The following is a 19,547-nucleotide window of genomic DNA, read 5'->3' as shown; positions in this document are numbered from 1 at the left end:
CCCCCCCCCCCCCCCCCCCCCCCTCTCACGCTGTTCCTGCCAAACCAGGCAGAATAGCTGAATCGCAACTTCTAACGCAGACTCATTACCGAGTCTTTTGATTTCTGAGTGAATTAACTTAAGAAAGCGCATCGACAAAACGCTTTACCATCAACGTGTACCGAGGGCAACTCTGGACCGGTTCCGTTCGACACCTACGTCTCCCCTGTCAGCTGCGGGTGTCATCTGGATGCCATCCTCCACGGCCCGGATCCGAAAGAGGGTCCACAAGAGTTCGGTGAGACAGAGCACGGTGTTTAGCGTTTGATGCAGTTCTCTGATAAGACCTAAGTTTATCCAAACCATCACTTCACTCAGACACCTGTTTCTTCCTGAAGCAAAATCAGACTCACACACGCATTCATATCACAACATTCTCAATCTTCATAAATTCACCACAAGGTCTATTTGATCATATCAACTGTTAAAGATTGTCCCACAAGTTGCCAATGTTGATTGTTATTTCCTGTTTGTCAATTTCAAAATCATTAGTTTAATTTGAAGAATTAAAACTTTTAATTGTCAAACTGGTTTCCTCATTGAACTGAAACACAGACACACAGATATTATCGTCAGTTTATCGATGAAAACAACCTTTGAGTCTTCTTAACAATATAAAATTTGGTTATTGATTTATTAAAAATTAATATTCCGAATTAATACGTAGCATGGTTCCTCTTTCATAAAAGAGCATAAAACCACAACGCTACAATATGGCTGAGACAAACCAGTTTCTCCTTACAATATGAGCGTCGGCGTTCAGAGATCTTCTCATTCCGGTGTGAGAGCAGCAGCTGAACCCGGTAACACCACCAGCAACAGAAGCTGGTAGGGATTCGGACTTTTTGAAAATCAGCTTTGGTGTAAAGTGAAACGCTGTTTATAACATAAAGTTATAAATCCAGCGGGGTGAATTTAGGCAAAGTCAGCAACATGTTTACATCGGTGAAAAGCTGCAGAGAGAACGTAAGCTAATGTTGGTAAGCTAGTTAGCATACTGCTCTCTATGAGCCCCGGCTAGATGCGCTACTTCTTCTGATAACTGAACTGGGCATGAACTAGTTGAAGGAATGCTGGAGGAGTATTGTTTTTGTTTTGATCGCAAAAACAATTTCAGGCTCTACTTTTCCCTTTGTTTAGTAATCGTGTCGCTCACTGTTTTACATGCTTTTGCCGTCCACTATGGTGGACCCACATGAGGTGACGTCGGTGCAAAGGGTCAATAACACAGTTAGTGACATCACCCCAGTTGCCACCCTGCATCTACTTTGCTCATCATCACTGAGTTTAATCTGCCATATGAGGCTATTCTGGCTCAGACCGAGACACAATGCTTTAGCTGCACTTACATCCACTTTCTTTTGGGTTTGTGGCCAATTCCCTGTAATCTGCAGCAGACCTGATAACTTAGTGTTCATCAAAATATGACATCAAAAACAGCTGTTTCTCGTCCTGTGGCTCCCGATAGAAGGGGTAATGATTCTGTTAAAAACCCTTTACCCTGATTGCAGCTATGATCTAATGAACTCTATTTCTACCTCTGAATGTTTTGACTGCAGCAACTTCTTGACTGAGGCCAGTTTCTTTGTGTCTGGCTATCCAGACTTAATCCTCTTAAAGGATATTTGCCTGTTAATTGCTTCGGCTTTTCTCTATTTAGTCCTCTTTTTGTAGTCCTTCTAAAGGGGACCTTCACTCAGAAACCATTTTTCCTTAATGTTTTGGAAAATGATCAGTTCTTCATGCAGGCTGAACTCTCCTACACCTACTATATCTCCTGCATTAGCCTCTGATAGATAATCGATGTTGAAACTCACCCTTCTTGACTCATGACGGGGAAGGCTGTTGTTGGTTTAGTATCCAGAAAACGGCAGAGAACATCTCGGCTAGTAGATATTAACCATTAGCATTAGCAACTCCACCACACCAGAACTCCTTCAGGCTTGTGTTATTTGTGAAGGTAAAACATTAGCTTCACATTGCAAACAGTCAGTGTAGAGTCTCATTGTTTTTAGCCAGTCAGGCAAGAAAATATCAGGAAATAAAACTCCAAACCCTGCTGTCTGAAGCTACCTCCTCCTCTAGCTGAATTCTCTGTGCTGAAACAATTGCGCTGGAGCCCTTTTTCCCCCCCGAGTACCACTTACAAGACATTCAGTCCTACTAGAGACCACTGAAAATTAATTAAAACTATGAGTGAAGGACCTTTTGATACAGTTTTCCTCTGTTTCTATTTCTGTGTTCATATTAGCTCATGTGTGAATATATTGATGAGATTTTCCAAACGTAAAATGGAAGTTGATATTTGTAACATTTGTAATCAGTATTTGACTTTGAATTGAATATTATATTTTACTGCACACCAGTCTAGGTCACATTAACATAATACACTGTCTTTTTGGATCTTGCAGTCTATTTTCCACTATGTTTTAAATGCAAATTAAAATACATGCGTGTGCATTAGGACACCAAAAATGAAGGGTTATGCAAATTATGGGGAGTAAAAAAGTGTTTGCAGTCAGCCCGTGTAAACATCAGTCATTATTGTAGTTTGCTTGAGACTGATCTCCATTTGTAAAAAAATCTGCACAAAAAACGAAAGTAAATAATTGCGATTTGAGAAAACTTATTGAAGAATGACTTGAGGAAAAAGGATAAGAATATAATCAGTGGAAAGCACAGACTGGAATGTGCTTCCCACTCTTCTGAAAGCATACTGGGTTCTGCTGCTACATTGTGGTGCAAAGAAACACAAACTGTTCCCTCTGACCAGTTTAAACAACAGTGGTATAAGAGAGAAAATAGATAAGCTTGACCAAAAAATGTACTTGAACCTTAAAAATGATTTGTGACTCGTTGAGTTTGTTTAATTCAAGAACAGAGTTGATGCAGAAACTCCTCTAATTTGGTTTTAACTGTGTGTAAACTGATAGTAAACTGTCATTTAAATAAATATGTATTGAACCACCTTGATTTTTCTGTTTTTTTTTCTTCCTCTCTAAATATCAATCAAAATGTTGTTGAACATTAATTAAATGATTCCCAGTTTTTGAAAAATATTGGAAGCTTTGTAACATATAACCATATAAATCATGTATAAAATACATGGGAGTGGGTCTAAGTCTCTGGGCGACACCATATTAGATTCCATGTTTCCTTCTACGGGAGCCCTTGAGGGCAAAGTGCATTTACTGGTTTGTAACGAACAACTACACCATTCATAAACGCTGTTGTTTTACACATTTTACCTCTTCACATGTTGCCAGTGATAAAATGGAGTCTGATATGCTGAATTTGGCTGAAGTTTGCACTCCTGGGCTTTTTAACCCTAATGGGCATCCACTGGTAAGACCTTACACAAAAGTACAGCTTGCTTGCAACGATTTAGGTATCTACTGCCCCCTATCGCCAGGAAAAATACACAGTTTAAAGAAACACATTTCTTTATTTCTGTATACATGTTGTGTAGAATACTTCTTAAATTCTATTTTGTTAAGGAGAGAAAATCTTAAATTTCTTTTGTGAAAATCTACAGAATGAGACACATATCTGCACCAATACATTGTATACATTATTGTGATTATCAATAAGGTACAAAAAATAATAATGATCCAGTCTGGGGATTATTGTTTTACAATATCTGGGGCAGCTAAGATTGTGTCCCATAGCCATAAAATAAATGTTGGTATGAAACTCACTCCAGTAGCTCAGAGTACGTCTGACCTGTAAATTCACTTGTTAGAGAATTAATGTTTTGTAAAATTTAAAATAAAATTCTTTGTCGACTAAAACCTTTTTGAATTTTAGTCGACTGAAACTGACTAAGACTAAAATGCATTTTTGTCATCAGGACTAAGACAAACTAAGATGCCCGCCAAAAATAACACTGGAGTGCAATTTCTGAATGAGTAATTTGTCAGATCGTTTCACCTTTAGCAAAATGACAAGCACATCAGACTCCCTTTCATCACTGGCAACCAGTAAAAAGGTACATGTGTAGAACAACAATTTTCTTCAGTGGTGAAAGTTTTGTAGCCACTCGCATTTTGTCCTCACGGGCTTTTGTAGAAGGCAACATGGCATTTAATATGGTGTTGCCCAGAGACTTAGACCGGCTCCCATGATATTTTAGACCTGATTTCTGTGGTTATATGTTACAAAGCTGCCAATATTTTTCAACAACTGGGCATCATTCATTTGATCGATATTTCCAGAGATTAATGGTGAAAACTACACATTGTCACTTTAATAGCTTTTGGGTCTGAGTTCCATTGCACGACTGATTACAACTGCTATGAACCTGAAATTTTGCATCAACATATCTGAATCACTGATTTTAAAACATGCACATACTTCTGTAACATGGTCCAAATGTTCACACTCAAAACTTTATCAAATTAGTCAGCTTAATGAATTTCAGACATCTCAGGACACATGAAACACAGTTTCCAGTTGGGGGACTCTTCAGGCGTCTCCTGTGAGTTTTTAGACTGCATTCCTTTTTGTAAAGTTAGAACCTTACATCACCAACAGCTGGAAGTTTAACATCTAGGAGATTGTGGTTTAGACAGCAGAAAACTCATCCCATAATCACAGGGTTGATGGTTTCATCCCCGACCAGGTCCTTGGTAGATGTTAAGACAACCCGAGTATTCTTGGCCACTTTGGATCAGTTTAATGGTTAGGATTAGGATTTAGGGTGAGGAGAGTGACTATCAGGAAAAAAAAATTCCACGATTAATTTATTCTTTTACAGTTTGATCGACGGTACCGACAGAAAATTGCCTGGCATTTGTATAAATGTTTGCGTAGCTGTTATTTCAAAATTAGTTCCAACATTAGCTTTAGATAGTTGTAAAAACAAATAGGTAGGTTCATAATGTTAATCTGATCAAGATCTGCTGCTTAGAAAGGCTGCATGATCTATTGATTGAACATTTAGGACTTCTTTGTGAACACGTGTTATGATTTAATTGACGTCAGATCTCCCTTTGAATTTGGCAAATGCTAATGTGCTAACCCGTGTGTGCTCTTTTTGGCAAGAAGCAGCAGGTTTTCACGTTTGTGCACCTGTTTGTGTATATGGCGAGTTCTCTTTGTTACTAGCATGAGTGCGCACCGCAGTAATTTCCTTGAAGAACTGATGACTAATGCTGCAAAGATTTTAATAAGCCCAACATCCCTGCCCCTTGCTGTGCACTTCCATTTACAGTTCTAACAGCAATGGGATCCCTCTATAAATCACACAGCAGCCTCGTGTTAACCGAGTGGAGACGGAGGAATAGTTGAACTGGTGCCTTGAAAAGAGATCTCTGCTCTCGCTCAAAACGTAAATCTGAAATGGTAAAGTACACCTCTCCGTACCGAGCTGGGTTTCTACAGAGGTAAATAATGGCAGTCTGGAGCTGTAATGACTTCATTTCCTTTGCATGCAGCAAGTCGTCAGTCTGCCTCGCTTGGCCACACTGAGGTGTTGTGAATGACATCTGTTGACAGGGCCGTTCATGTTCTGGTTCTGCTTAAAGTTTTGGTCAAACAGATAGAGCAGGAGAGCTGTGGAGGTCAGATCCGGAAGCCAACATCAGCAACATGTGGTGGGTCTGGGTCCGATGCTGGTATGAAAGTGTGAAAAGAGGGTTTGAATAGTTCAGTGTAGGGAGATTTAAGTGATTCCCCACATTTAAACGTTTAGGCTACATTTTCTACCTGCAGTTAAACATTTCTTTGGAATGAAATGTGAAGAAAAACAAGTAGAGAAAGAAAATTTGGGGAAGGATTATGAAGTTAAAATTATAAAAAAATTAAAATTTCCCCACTTTTCTTGACTTTCCTCCAAAAGCGTCAGTCTCTGACAAACCCTGAAGCTCTGCAGGGTGGCCAGGTTCAGCCTTAGCTTAAACACCAGGAGCTCTTGACCTTGTAATAGAGCTGATGCTCTTCAGCATTGAAATGATTCTGCTGAGGTGTTTTTTTCTAATCTGAATCCTCTTTTTCTCATTGCTGCTTCATTTTCTCTTGTGCACTTATCAGTTGTAGGGCCTATGGATGAGGTCTCTGCTTTTTGCAGATGATGTGGTTCTGTTGGCTTAATCAGAATGTGATTTTTGGCTTTTGCAGCGGTTTTCAGTCGAGTGTGAAGCGGCTGGGATGAGAATCAGCTCCTCTGGTTTTGAGTCGGTAAAGGGTGGAACGCCTTCTTTGGGTCAGGGATGAGGTCCTGCATTAAGTGAAGGAGTTTAAGCATCTTGGGGTCTTGTTCACGATTGAGGAAAAGATGGAGCGGGAGATCAGTAGATGGATGGGTAGAGGTGTGGACTCGAATCGCATGACTTGGACTCGAGTCAGACTCGAGTAATTATTTTAATGACTTCTGGCTTGACTTGATAAAATTTATAAAGACTTTCGACTTGACTCAGACTTGAAGGCCAACGACTTGCGATTTGATGATGACTTGAGCATATTTGATATTTTAGCACAAAAGTGGCACGACATGGACAAAAATCATAAATCATTCTTTGTTCTGGGTTTGATCTTGTTCTGCTAAATGCAGCAGCACTTTGTTTAGAATCGGTTTCAGTTGCACTTTCTGCTTGTTTGAGCAAATAAATGAAGCTTTAAGAAGCTTTAATTCTGGAATTTATTTATTATCATTGTCATTGAATAGAAATTGGACAGATGACTTGAATATGACTTGAAAATTCAAAGCTAAGGACATGGACTTGACTTGAACTTCCACATCATTGGCTTTGGACTCGACTTGGATGTCTTTGACTTGGACTTGACACGAGACTTGACTGAAAAGACTTCCAACTTACTTGTGACTTGAAAAGCACAGACTTGGTCACACCTCTGCGGATTGGTGCTGCATCTGCTGTGATGCGGGCATTGTACTAGTTTGTCATGGTGAAGAGTGAACTGAGCCAGAAAGTGAAGCTCTCGATTTACCGGTCAATCTCCGTTCCTACCCTCACCTATGGCCATGAGTTCTGGGTAGTGACTGAAAGAATGCGATCACAGATAGAAGTGGCTGAAATGAGTTTTCTCTGCAAGGTGGGTTCTCCCTTAAGCTTGGTTTATGCTTGACGCATTCACTGTCCGCGCGGTGATGCGGCTCGCGAATGGAACGCGCTTCACAACTCGCAGCGTTTATGGTTCATGCGGCTCGTCTCTGCGGTGAGCCAATATTCTCCCAAACTGAACGGGGCAGCATGGAGCTCTACAGCATGTACCCAACACTACACCATAGTAGAAGTAGAAATTACTGTTTACAACACGGCATTTCAGCATTTTTAACAGCGTCCTCATCTTTTCTGACAGTGCAAGCTATTTTTCTCCAAGAATTATTAACTACATGTTGATCGCGGTGATCTCTGAGAGCTGAATCATACAAATGTCTGTATTTACGAACCTCTGCCATACTAGTTCTTGCCGGTCTGCCATGTTTTTCCACATCCGTCCGCGTGGTTAGAAATTTTCCGAGGTGCGCGTTGCGGAAATCTTGGGCCGTGCGGAGATGCGGTGGAGGGGCGTGGTTGTTAAAATGACGCAAAATGACGCAACTTTTCCACGCGGAGCCGTGCGGACCTCGCGGACGCGTCAAGCATAAACCAACCTTTAGAGATAGGGTGAGAAGCTCTGTCATCAGGTAAGGGAGTAGATCCAATGCTCCTCCACATCACTTTTTATTGGTTTTGGAAAGTAAGTCAATATCGAGCATCCCTAAAATAAATATATATCATTATGTGGCACATGCATGGACTTGTCTTACATAAAGTCTGACATGGAATGCTTCTAAGAGCCTCAAAGCTAGCTGGTTTTCATTTGTTCCTTTTAGTCAGGATCTAATTTACACCTGGATAACTGGCAAGTGCAGTCAACGAGCAGGGCCCCTAAAATTAAACCTCTGTTTTGTTCCACTGCTGGGCTTTGATGCTTGTCTGCTGGGAGATTTTAAATGATATTAAAAAGACTGGTTCCTGAAATGTAAAGAAATACATAATATTTTTGTTGCAAATGAAGCTTTGAAAAAGTTAATGAGCTGTGTAGCTTTAATTACAGAAAGAATGATCAAACACAACTGTACATTCCTGGCAATTTACTAGAAACATATCAAGGCTAATTCTTCTTTTGTAGTTTAAAGCTGTGTTAAGAAATTAAATCTGCCAGAATAAACAGAGCTTTGTCTTCAATACATTTTTACAAGCCTGGTGGAAAATCAGAAGATGCACACTTGTCAGCCACTTTATTAGACACATAACTAGTTGGACTACTTTAACCTTTAGAGCTTTCTTAATTTTACCATATTAACATGACAGCATCACCGTTTCATCCCCGATGTTAATCCCCCGTCCCACCACATCCCAACCGCTCTGGACTTGTAACTCATCGTCATGTTTAAGAAACCAGTTTGAGATTATCTGAGCTCTGTAAAATGGCGCAATATCTGAAGATGAGTCCACTGTGGTTGTAAATTTATGGACAAGGTCAGCAACAAAGCTGGAAGACGTTGGAGCGTCACTTCCTGTTTTCAGTGTTGCACTCCATGTAGCTGTTCGGTGTTTGTGGATCGCTAACATTGATCCGATTTCTCTGTACTGAGACATTTCTGAGTTATTGCAGCACATAAGCACGCAAAAACACACATTTTCTGTTGTTTCACCTAGCTCTTAGTGAACGCTTTGAGTCAGGGCTGCCAACTTTTGAACATTTAAATGTGTGGGTCGGGGGTGGGGGTGGGGCGGGGGCGCAGACCATTTCACCCTGTTGAATGATCACGGGGGTGATTGGGTGGGCTTTCACCCTACTTAGCTAGCGCAGGGATAACTAGATGAGAACAATCTCGTAGCGGCCCTCCAGTAGAACTGGAGCAGCCATCACCTCAGGCCGGCTGGGTGACGGTGTGCATAGAACCCAGCCCGTGGGACACCACCAACCTGTCCACGTTTGAAATAGTTTTTTCCCGCTGAGTGACGCACCCACTGACAAGCTGACTCGCTGCATGCTTAGTATGAGGATTGCTGTAAAGAAACTGACACTAGTCGGTGACTCGATGCAACCTGCTGAATTCCTTTTACAGGAAACTTTTTACTCTCTGGCTTTATGAATTGAACTGTATTGGAATGTTTACTGTGCCAAGTGCCTTGAGACGACTCTTGTTGTGATTTGGCGCTGTATAAATAAACTCAATTGAATTGAACAATACTCAGGTAAGCTGTGTTGTTTAAACCAGGCTCAGGTGGCTCTAAGGCCGCGCCCGAATAATATATCTCCTACACCATGACATCACAAGAAATAGCCTGAACTGATAGCAGGAAGGGTGGATCTATGTGATCATGTTAGTGACACCAAGCTCTGACCCAAATGTTGCAGCAGAAACTGAGCTCTGTCAAACTTTTTTTTCCACATCTCTTTTTGTCTAGTTCTGAGGATTCTGTATGAATATCAGCTTCAGTTTCCTGGTCTAATGCTGACAGGAGTAACAGCTGGTCTACTCTGCTATTCAGCAGGCCTTAGTTGTAGCAGGGTGGAAGTGCTGGGGTTTTCCTGCCATCTCAAACCACATAAGATGGACATCTGACATCAATATAGCACAACTAAAGCTCACTGGATATATTTTAGATCTTTTTCTGTGAACTATAGAGCCAGTTATGGGTGAAAATCCCAGTAGATCAGCCCTTTATGAAATACTGGCACCAACAACCATGTCACAGACAAAGTCACTTAAACTTTGAACTTCAGCTAGTCTTCCTCACCACGTCTGAGTTTCTGCCACATGATTGGCTGATCTGTGTTACAGGGGTATGCTGTATATTTGTTGTGAAAAAAAACATCACAGAGAAAACATAAAATAAATGTTTTAATAAAAAAATTCACATTTTTCAAATTTTCTTTAAAAAAGCAGATTTCATTTTTTATGTTACTGCCTTTCCCCCATTTTCTGCTTGTTGCACTTCTTTCAAAGTAAGACACAACATGAAATCCAAATGTTCCTGGTGAATTTCAGCAAGTTATCGAGAAGGCAGACAGACAAACCAAACCGTTAAATCATTTTACAAATAAATGTGACACTGAGGAAAGCCCACACACACCACAAAGCCTGATATTTTAGGACACACATGCCAAGCGAGATGTCACAGCCAGCTCAGCCCAACATCTTGCTAACAGACTTTGTTATGTCCTGACTTATTCCTCAAAATGGATTTTCCCTCTCACTTTATGGACCAAAGCATAAAGCTTTTTTTTTTAATTTGATGCTGTTGATTTTTGTTCAGCAGCACAGTCAATTGCATAAACACTGACTAAACAACAACACATGATAAAATTATTTAATTTATCTGAAGAAGACCTAAGAGGACACACATACTGAGGCGAGAGGGAAGTATTCTAGTGCAGATCCACCTGATTACCTCACAAAACAAGCCAGACCCCCAGGCCAAACCACACTCATGGTTGAAAATAAATCTAAACATGTGCTAAGCCAAAACTGTCAGCAGAAAAGCAATAAGAAGATCTTTCCATCTCTGACTCCTTTTCATGTCTGTCCTCTCCACATAACAGAAGATTCACACGTGCGTGACACGCACGAGCAAAAAATTCTGTCACATCATAAAATGTTCCAAAAACGTGCAAGAGAAAAGAAGACTCCGTGTGGCCAGATGGACATAGACAGCAGGAAAGAATGGGGGCAGGCTATTGAAAGAAAAAAGTGCAACAGATGTGAAACAACTGAAGGAGCAGACGTAAACAACAGAAGCAAAGAGACATGTAGAAGTTAGACAAGAAACAGACAGAAAGGCAGACAGACAAATGAGGAAAAGGGCTGAGGGAGCAAAACGGCACCAGGAGGGGAAAAGTCACAGTGTCAGACAGGCTTTCTCCAGGATTAGTCGCTTCCAACCTGCAAAGTGCGTGTGTACCTGGCTGTGGCAGGCTCACGCTGCAGGACATTTGACCAAAAATCAACTTTAAAACAAACGAAAGGTCACGCAGACGTCAGAACTAACAAAACTACACATGCACGTTTGACAGCGATTACTAGTTTGGAGATAAACATCATAGGACCCTGGGACTCCGAGCATTGAGCGTGCACAGCCACTTGTGCACATGTGCACCAGGAAATTCCATGGGATGTTTTCAATAAGAATGGGGAGCAGCAGCCAGGGAACTGGCAAATGAAAAACCGCTGAGGCACATCACCAGGCTCTAACAACACACTGTCTGCCCTTTCAGCTCCCTCTGCATAGAGAGCTCACATGTGCTTGTGTTTACGTTTTTAGTTTCCATGTGACCGAATGAGGTGATAACAGCGTGTGTATTTTTTTAAACGAATGGTGTAAAAATGTTCTTCAAAGTTTCGTGTGTTTCTAACATAGTAGCAATGTTAAGAGGGTCCAGTGTTTCTGTGACTCTGATTTGCTGTTATCTGGTGATGCTGCATCATCTGATCCAAAAGGAAACTGTGATGCTTTCATTTGGCCGTATTAACATGTTACATCATGATGGTTGGTTCCCTTGATTGCTCCCTATTACACAACACTGATACTAATGGTGAACAGCAGAGACCACGGTGGTGGGATAAGAGATTTAGGGGAAATAGAGGCAAACATGCCGGAGCAGCAAGAAAAGAGACGGAAATGAAAATCAGTAGAGTAACAACAGGTAAAGGAGTGGATTACTCATTTATTCAATACATTTGCAGTGGTCTCTAGAAGGAATGAATGCCTTGCAGGCAGAACTCAGGGCACAAAAAAGCCCACAAATCCCTGGCTCAGCAGGCCAAGTCTGCAACATCACATCTGAGCTTCGGGGGAGTCTTATTTCCTGATATTTGGACATCTCACCCTGGATTGGATAACAGCAATACAACTCTACCACTGACTTGCGGCATGGATGTTTAATCTCCACAAATAACAAAAGTCTGGAGGAGTTCCTCCATGTGGTGGAGTTGCTAATGCTAACAGTTAGCTAAAATTAGCCAAGACGTTCTCTGCTGTTTCCTGGTAGTTAAAACAACAACAGCCTTCCCCATTGTGATTTAAAAATCAGTGAGTCCATGAACACTAATTAACCAACACATTCTCACACCCTAAGCGTCGAAAAATGACGCGGGGTGACCAAGCGTTTGTTTCCAACGCATTGGGAGTTGTGCTAGAGCATCGCGGTATCTGACGCCTGTGGTAAAATGGACAATTCACAGATATTTCACTTCTAAACTCTAGCGATTTAGCCTTCCTCTCACCCCCATCCTAACCTTAACCCACATTGTCAGTCTAAATTTTCCGTGAACTGTGTTTGAGAGGAACGATGAAACGCATGACATAGCTTTGCATGCGCAAGCTGGTTAACATTAGGATGGGGGTGAGGGGAAGGTTAAATAGCAAGAGGGTGAAGGTCAGAATTTGTTCAGATATCTGTTTTTACTGCGGGCATCGGGTAACGACGCTCTGGCACAGCGCGGTTGGGGCACCCAACACATCAGAAACAAACGCTTGGTCACCCCGTGTCATTTTTCGACACTTAGGGTCTAAGAATGTGTTGAATTAACAGTGTGATGTAGATCTGAGGATTTTCAAATCCTAGATTTTCACTGTCGATTTTTGATGCAGGAGATAGGTGTAGAAGACCGTCTTCTTGTTCAGCAAAATCTCAGAGTGACATCAGTTAACCATACCTTTAATACTGTTGGAAGAACATGAGAGTACCCAGAGAAATTCTATGCAAACACCACAATGACAGGGTTCAGAGGAAAAACAAATCCTACACGGGTGGTTGTAGAGGCTGAGGGCTAAAACCTCAATTGTACACTTTTCTTTAGCATTTTGTCCATAATGAAAATAGCTGATGCAGAGCAAATACTGTTAAAGGTCTCTTGAATTCAGCAGTTTGGCAAAAAAAAAAAAAGAAAAAAAAGTGAGAAACACTAAAACAACTGACAGACACCCGGATTTCCAAGCAAGAATATGAGTTTGTCAGACACTGTCCCATGTTACCATCATTTCTCTTATAAACCAGCAGAAAAAAGTCCACAGCCAGAGCTGGCAGATAGTTTAATGGGATTTGGAACCTGACCATAAAGATTGGGTTTTATATGATCATATTATTGTACACCCACATTTGGCCTGAAAATATCTACACTCCTTCTGCCTTGGCTGTCTTCCTTTTTATAAAATGTCTGGATAATCTTAACCCTTGTGCCCCCTCATCTCTTTATTACTCAGAATTTGCTCTGAAGTATGAATATTAGCTATCCCTTTTCACAAATCAAGTGTTGAAAGAACAAGTTCCAGATAGTTTTTTTGTGGAGAGAAACATGAGCGCAGTCAGATTTGTGGGAGTCCGGGCTGACACGTGATGCAGCCTGGCATCACTGGATGATAAAGTTTCGTGACTGGTTATGGCCAGTGGGAAACTGGGAGCAGTGGGGACGTTAACAGGACTATAAGGCATGAGTCAGCATTTTGAACAGAAAAATAAGACACGGGAAAGGGGAAGGGATTTTCACTTGAGCCTGGATTATGAAGACTTTTATCTCAAGTTTTAAGGAGGCCCAGTTTGAACAAAGCCCATTTTATCTGTGGAAATTTATTTTTGTGTTCAAACCAAATGCACAAAAACACAGAAAGAGCTGAATTTGCAGCAATTTGGTGGCAGTAAGAAAAAATGTGTTTTAATATTTTGTCTGTATTAAAAGATTTACAATTTACCTCGTGTTATGAACACTAATCAAGTGCAGGAGTTTGGATTTTCTTAAGTACACATTCATATGTGCAGAGGCACACTATTAAAAACAAGTGTGTGTGAGCAAGTATGAGCTCACCCAGCAAGCTAACTGGCTGTAATGGTTCCAGTCACTTCACACCAGCTGTCAGTCAAAGCTGCAGCCTAGGTGACCCGACACACATAAGGACCACGTCTATCACATCTATGTTGGGAGCACAGCTACACACTCTTGTTCCCAATATGAAGTCACTGGGAAAATTAAACCACAACAGGAAGCAGCTTTACAGAAGGACACACTTTTATTAGAAATCTCACTTTAAAAAAGCTTAAGACATTATTTCACAACTAAATTAATATAGTACATGTATCCCTGGTTTGTTTTGACTGTTTCAGTCATTTGCTCATAAAGGTGGTGTAATGCTACGTAAAATATAAAGCACAAAAAGGAAATGTCTTCCAGTTCCTTTAAACGCTGCATTGAATTATGTGAGTGTGAGCTTGAATTAACCGCCATTAAAAATACAACTAAAAGTTAGAAAGCCTCTAAAATGGTTAAGTCAAACTGGATTTTGCAACATTTTTTGTGTTTTTCATTTATTGTTTTAGTTTCTGCTAGGACTAATGGCTAGTCTGAATGCAGCCAAGACTAAATTGGATTACCCCCATCGTAACACAAACCCATTCTCCAAATATATAGCATGATCTACCAGTGCTCCTTCATGGATCTTTACAACATCAGTTTTACAAAACAAAGTTATTTTTAAAAAACATTCTTTGTATATTTGCAAGTGTAAATCCTGCAACAGCAGATATCTGCAGCACTTTCACTGCAGCCTGAGGCACTTCCTGCAGGGATATTTATAATATGTTAGTGTCACCTTGTAATGCCAAATGGGGTAATGGTTTAAATAAGGTTAACATTTACCACTGCATTTTGGAATCTGATCAAACACCTGGCCTTGGCCCGATTTGGACTAGCCTTTAGCTCATCAATCTGGTCGGACTAGTTCTCAACACAAGCTGTTCAAAGTAAAGATCGCTGCTTACAATGTGTTCACAAATTACCTTCAATTCAGTTTATTTTTATACCACCAAATCACAACAAGAGTTGCCTCAAAGCACTTCACAAAGTAAACATTCCAGTTGAGTTCAGTCATTAAGCCAATTAGTAAAACATTTCCGATGTAAGGAAACCCAGATTACACAGACTCACTGACAAGTGTCAGAGACATGACAGCAATCCCCATATCCCCAAATCTTCCTTGTTTTATCCTGTTCAGTTCCAAAACGTTTTTTATCATCTGATATGGATCTGTTAAATTGCATTTATAACTTTTACTGTTTCATAACCATTGTGTAGCATGAGAGGTGAACATCAGCAGTTTTTACTTCTTTATTTACCAGTTATACATCAGTGTTGTTGCACAAATGTATGCCATCATCATCATCTGGTTGGTGCAACAGAGGTTCTGTCCAAACACCACAAAGCAATGTGGGGCAACACATAAATAAAAGCCCAAAGGAAAGAACCAGAGCTTCAGCAATAATCACACACTGTGGTACACACTTGCTCCAAGTCACACATAATTATCCCACATAAACAGAACCCAGAGGTGGTGCCACCCATTCTCACAGATACACAAACACAGGTACAGTAAACACACACGCACACACACACACACACACACACACACACACACACACACACACACAAACACTTGTTTATGCGAACAAAAACATGCCACATGTATGCACGTCTTACATCAAGAAACATGCACGCACGCCCGCATGCACGCACACACACACACACACACACACACGTGCACACCAAAACACTGCATATTTCAGGAAACACTAGCAGCATAATCCAGGAATGCTAATTGAAACAAACATGCTCATACTTTCTTCATTTGTGAGGTAGAGGCTGGCTGTAATTGAGACTGATGTACGTGTGTGTGTGTGTGTGTGTGTGTGTGTGTGTGTGTGTGTGTGTGTGTGTGTGTGTGTGTGTATGTGTGTGGGTGGGTGTGTGTATGTGTGTGTGTGTGTGTGTGTGTGTGTGTGTGTGTGTGTGTGTGTGTGTGTATACACTTAAGCTTGTATGAACATAGGTTCGACATGCCAAAGATCTGGGAACCATTCTAAGCTATTACTGTTCTGCTTTGTCTGACATTTTACCTTTTAACATAAATAAGAGCAGATTTGTCTGCTGTATACACACATCAGCGTTGACAGAATCACTGTTCCAGACCAAAGTAAACCCTCCTCCAATTCACAAGCAAACACACACCCTCAGCACTGAAAATAACAGACTTGGAAAGACTTTAATGTGGAAACAAAAAGAGATTATTTTGATTAGCTGTTTTGCCTCCAATATTGAGAGGAATTACGAACATAAAAAAATTATCAAAGATTAGTTGTGTGGAGTTCTCCAACGATCCATATGAATTCCTTACCTGCACCAAAAGCAAAAAAGTATGTCTGGTTGGGGTTTCTCTGTAAGAGTGTGGACACACGTCGAGCCATCCGCTCGTTGCGTTTGTAGATGAGTTCTTGGCGGAAGTAGCTGTCGATCTGCTGAGCTGTCATGCGGTCATGTGCAGGTAGAGACCTGTTGATGAAGTGAGGGAGCTAAAAGAAAAAGACACATAATTAGGAAATAAGAATTTCCAACTTAACATTCAAGTTCTACGTGACTGTTTATAATTTTGTTAAACACAAAGTAACTCTAAACCCTTTAAGAGACATCACTAAAATGCTTGAAACTGTCAGATTTCAACCCGTGATAGTTATTGGAGGCCATTGAAATGTGTTTGTATTTATTTGTTTATTTCACTGTTATTTAAAGGTGCAATATGTAAAAATAAAGCAAGAATTGCATCCTGTGGTCAAATTTTGTAACTGCAACCCATTTTGCTAAGCAAATAGTCAAGCTCCTCCCTATATTACTGATCTATTAAAGCCTTATGCTCCGACCAAAGCCCCCAGGTCCACACACCAGAAGCTTCTAGAAGTTCCAAAGACCAGATATGAAAGTTGAGGTTATCGCTCGTTCGACTGTTGCACCCCGACTTTGGAATGATCCTCCTTTATCCTTATGTAGCATTGACAGTCTGGACACAGCTTAAGACATTTTTATTTAAAGCTGCTTTTACATAACTCCACGTAGTAATCATTTTTCATTTCTTCTATGATTTTATGGCTTCATTTTTGTGATTTGTATCGATTTCTGTTTAAGATCATTATGATTTAATGACTTTATGTTTTATTTTGTTTAGATCTACGTGAAGCACTTTGTGATTTTATGTCTTTGATGAGTGCTATGTAAATAAAATAGACTCGCTTATTTTACTTGTTTCCCATCATCCTATTCGGTGCAGCAGCGTTAGTTTGGCGCAAACTCAGCAACCCTGCAGGCTTGCTAATAACAAACAGTTACTACATCCCTCTTCTTCTTTATCTTTTTAAGATAAACTGACAACCCCCAGCTGGCTGAGGAATGAAATCTTCTAACATGATTGAGACATTAGACCATTCTGGGTGTGGAGGGCCTGTATCTAGCACGTTTTACTGGTTTGTTTCAGTGCTTTAGAAACTTTGTTTCAACACGCCTGATTGCAATCAGCAGGTGATTAACAGGCTTCTGCACAGCTTGATGAGCTGCTGAACAGGTGATTCAACCACTGGATCAAGTGTGCTGGAGCAGAGAAACCAGCAAAACGTGCTGGATACCGGCCCTCCAGGACTGGAATTGAAGAGAACCAATCAGTTGGTGTTATTATTAAAATTTTTGTACACGATTATCTCAAAATAAAATAAACAATCAAATAAAAATTCCTTAGTCTTTAATAAGAGTGACGGACTGTACTCAACCACTTAAAGCTGAGGTATTAAGTGCTCATTTGCAGCCTAAAACATAAACCTTATAAACATTTTTTGGGGAAAAGTAATGTGAAAACAAAAGTATGAAAAGTATAAAACTAACAAAAATATTAAAGTAAAAAGTAAACTTAACAGAGACAGAAAATCCCTAAAAGTTAAAGGAGCAATATGGAAGAATTCAACAGTGAAATAAGGCCAGCAAGGCTTGCATTCATGTTCTAATTGTTGAAAAGATTTGGTCATACGTGACCCAGGCCACCTTTGATCGTGGCCTCAGTGTTTTTTTTATCTTCAGTCGATGCATTCAGGGTTTATATATTCACACTTTTTAGTTATGACTGAAGTTGGATTCTCAGAGACATATGTTAATGCCAGCTGTGGAACGGGCTAGGAGTTCACCACAGAAAAAACAGATTTTAGTTGTCTTCAATGACGGAGAAAGACAGAAAAGATCCAGTTATAACTCGTGTTTATCTGCACTAGTAGTCAACTGTGAAAAGAAGACACGTGTATAGACACTATGGCTGAAAGAACAGAAGAACATCTGTGCAAGGTGGATAAATGTGTCTCAATGTGGGGTGGCTGGATACATGGGTGGATTTATTGTACCACATGAGAAGAAGGTGCTCTCAAGCATCCATCCAAACCGCTCTGACACCATTCCCATCATTCCCTTGACTGTTCATGCTAAAATCTGTTTCACATAAAGGTTGAAAGACTCTAACTCATGTTGAAACTGGACATAAATGTATGTCTTTTGTGCATTCCTTACATTTACCACAAAACAGAAACCATAAAAGAATTTTAGCTTTCATCATAAAGACCATTATAAATAATATTAACTTTTTTGGACATGCAACATGTAGGTTTAGGTCATAAAATATAAGTTTAACTCTCCAACAAAAATTCTGGTTTAAGCTTCACATTGAAGCTAATATAGATAACAAGTTTTTGAAACAGAGCCAAGATGACTCACTGAGACTCTTGAATTGTCTGTGTTATCAAAGCAGATGACCCAGGCAGGTTCATCTGGACTGACTGGACACAACGATAAATTACTCATTAGCTTTTATGGGATGAAAGATGTTAAAAGGAATGACAGAAAGGAGAGTGGATGATTGCAGTGGCAAATGCAGATAAGTTATCACAGCTCAGATCAAAGCCTGTGCTTTATCCAAACCTAAATGTGGAGTGACTGGGAAATGTTTCCTTTCTTTGTTACTCTTATGATCTCAGTAGTCCTCAGTTCTCTTGTTTTGTGTTTCTGGCTTGCTCTGTAAACAAATTCTTTAGAAAAAAAAGTATTTCATTCTTTTTGTTTTTTTCATTTTAACCAGTAAATGTAATAAAAGGTTGTTTTTTTATTATCAAATATGTTTAACAGTTTCTCATTATGTCTTTATTGATTGAAAACCTTTATCATACACATTAAAGGCTGAATATGGAACTGTTTAATAAAAGTTTTTATTTTTCTTTTAACAATACCTCCACAAGGTGTTTAGATGTATACACAATGAACATACTGTATTTCCTTGAAAGGCTATATTTTAAATTGAAAAATAATCAAATTTTTATTTTGACAGTTTACATCTACCAGCCAATAACAGTCCGCTCAGCACAGCAAGGCTGGCACTGTGGAAAATAGCAGACTTGGCAAGTCAAGCAGCTGCTTCTGTGCCCAGAAGATGTTGATATGCTTCTCAGAAGAGGAGCGACCATAACAGATCTAAAACCAGAGTTTAGGAGAAGCCTTCAACAGACGGACCCAAATAAAATATTTCACATATCGATAATGAACCCGGTATCCCGATGGCTGGAAACCTTGTTCTGTTGTTGCAACTACAACCTCCACACACTAGATGTCGCTTTGATGTACGTGTTCCATATTCATATGGAAGTAGGAATTC

The 19,547-nt window shown here is 40.1% G+C and overlaps 1 protein-coding gene across 1 annotated transcript in view; it reads right to left on the bottom strand.

The window, feature by feature from the left end:
* trabd2b (TraB domain containing 2B) overlaps positions 1–19,547 on the bottom strand; it is a 101,933-nt gene that overhangs the window by 19,477 nt on the left and 62,909 nt on the right. The window contains exon 4 of the mRNA XM_015971420.3: positions 16,215–16,389. Within this exon, the coding sequence (XP_015826906.1) occupies positions 16,215–16,389 (175 nt within the window). The remainder of the gene's footprint in view (positions 1–16,214; positions 16,390–19,547) is intronic.

The sequence above is a fragment of the Nothobranchius furzeri genome, chromosome 8 (assembly GCF_043380555.1).
Source record: "Nothobranchius furzeri strain GRZ-AD chromosome 8, NfurGRZ-RIMD1, whole genome shotgun sequence".
NCBI classification, from domain to species: Eukaryota; Metazoa; Chordata; class Actinopteri; order Cyprinodontiformes; family Nothobranchiidae; genus Nothobranchius; species Nothobranchius furzeri.
Note: the sequence above shows the minus strand (reverse complement) of the source record. Positions and strands in the feature narration are given on the sequence as shown.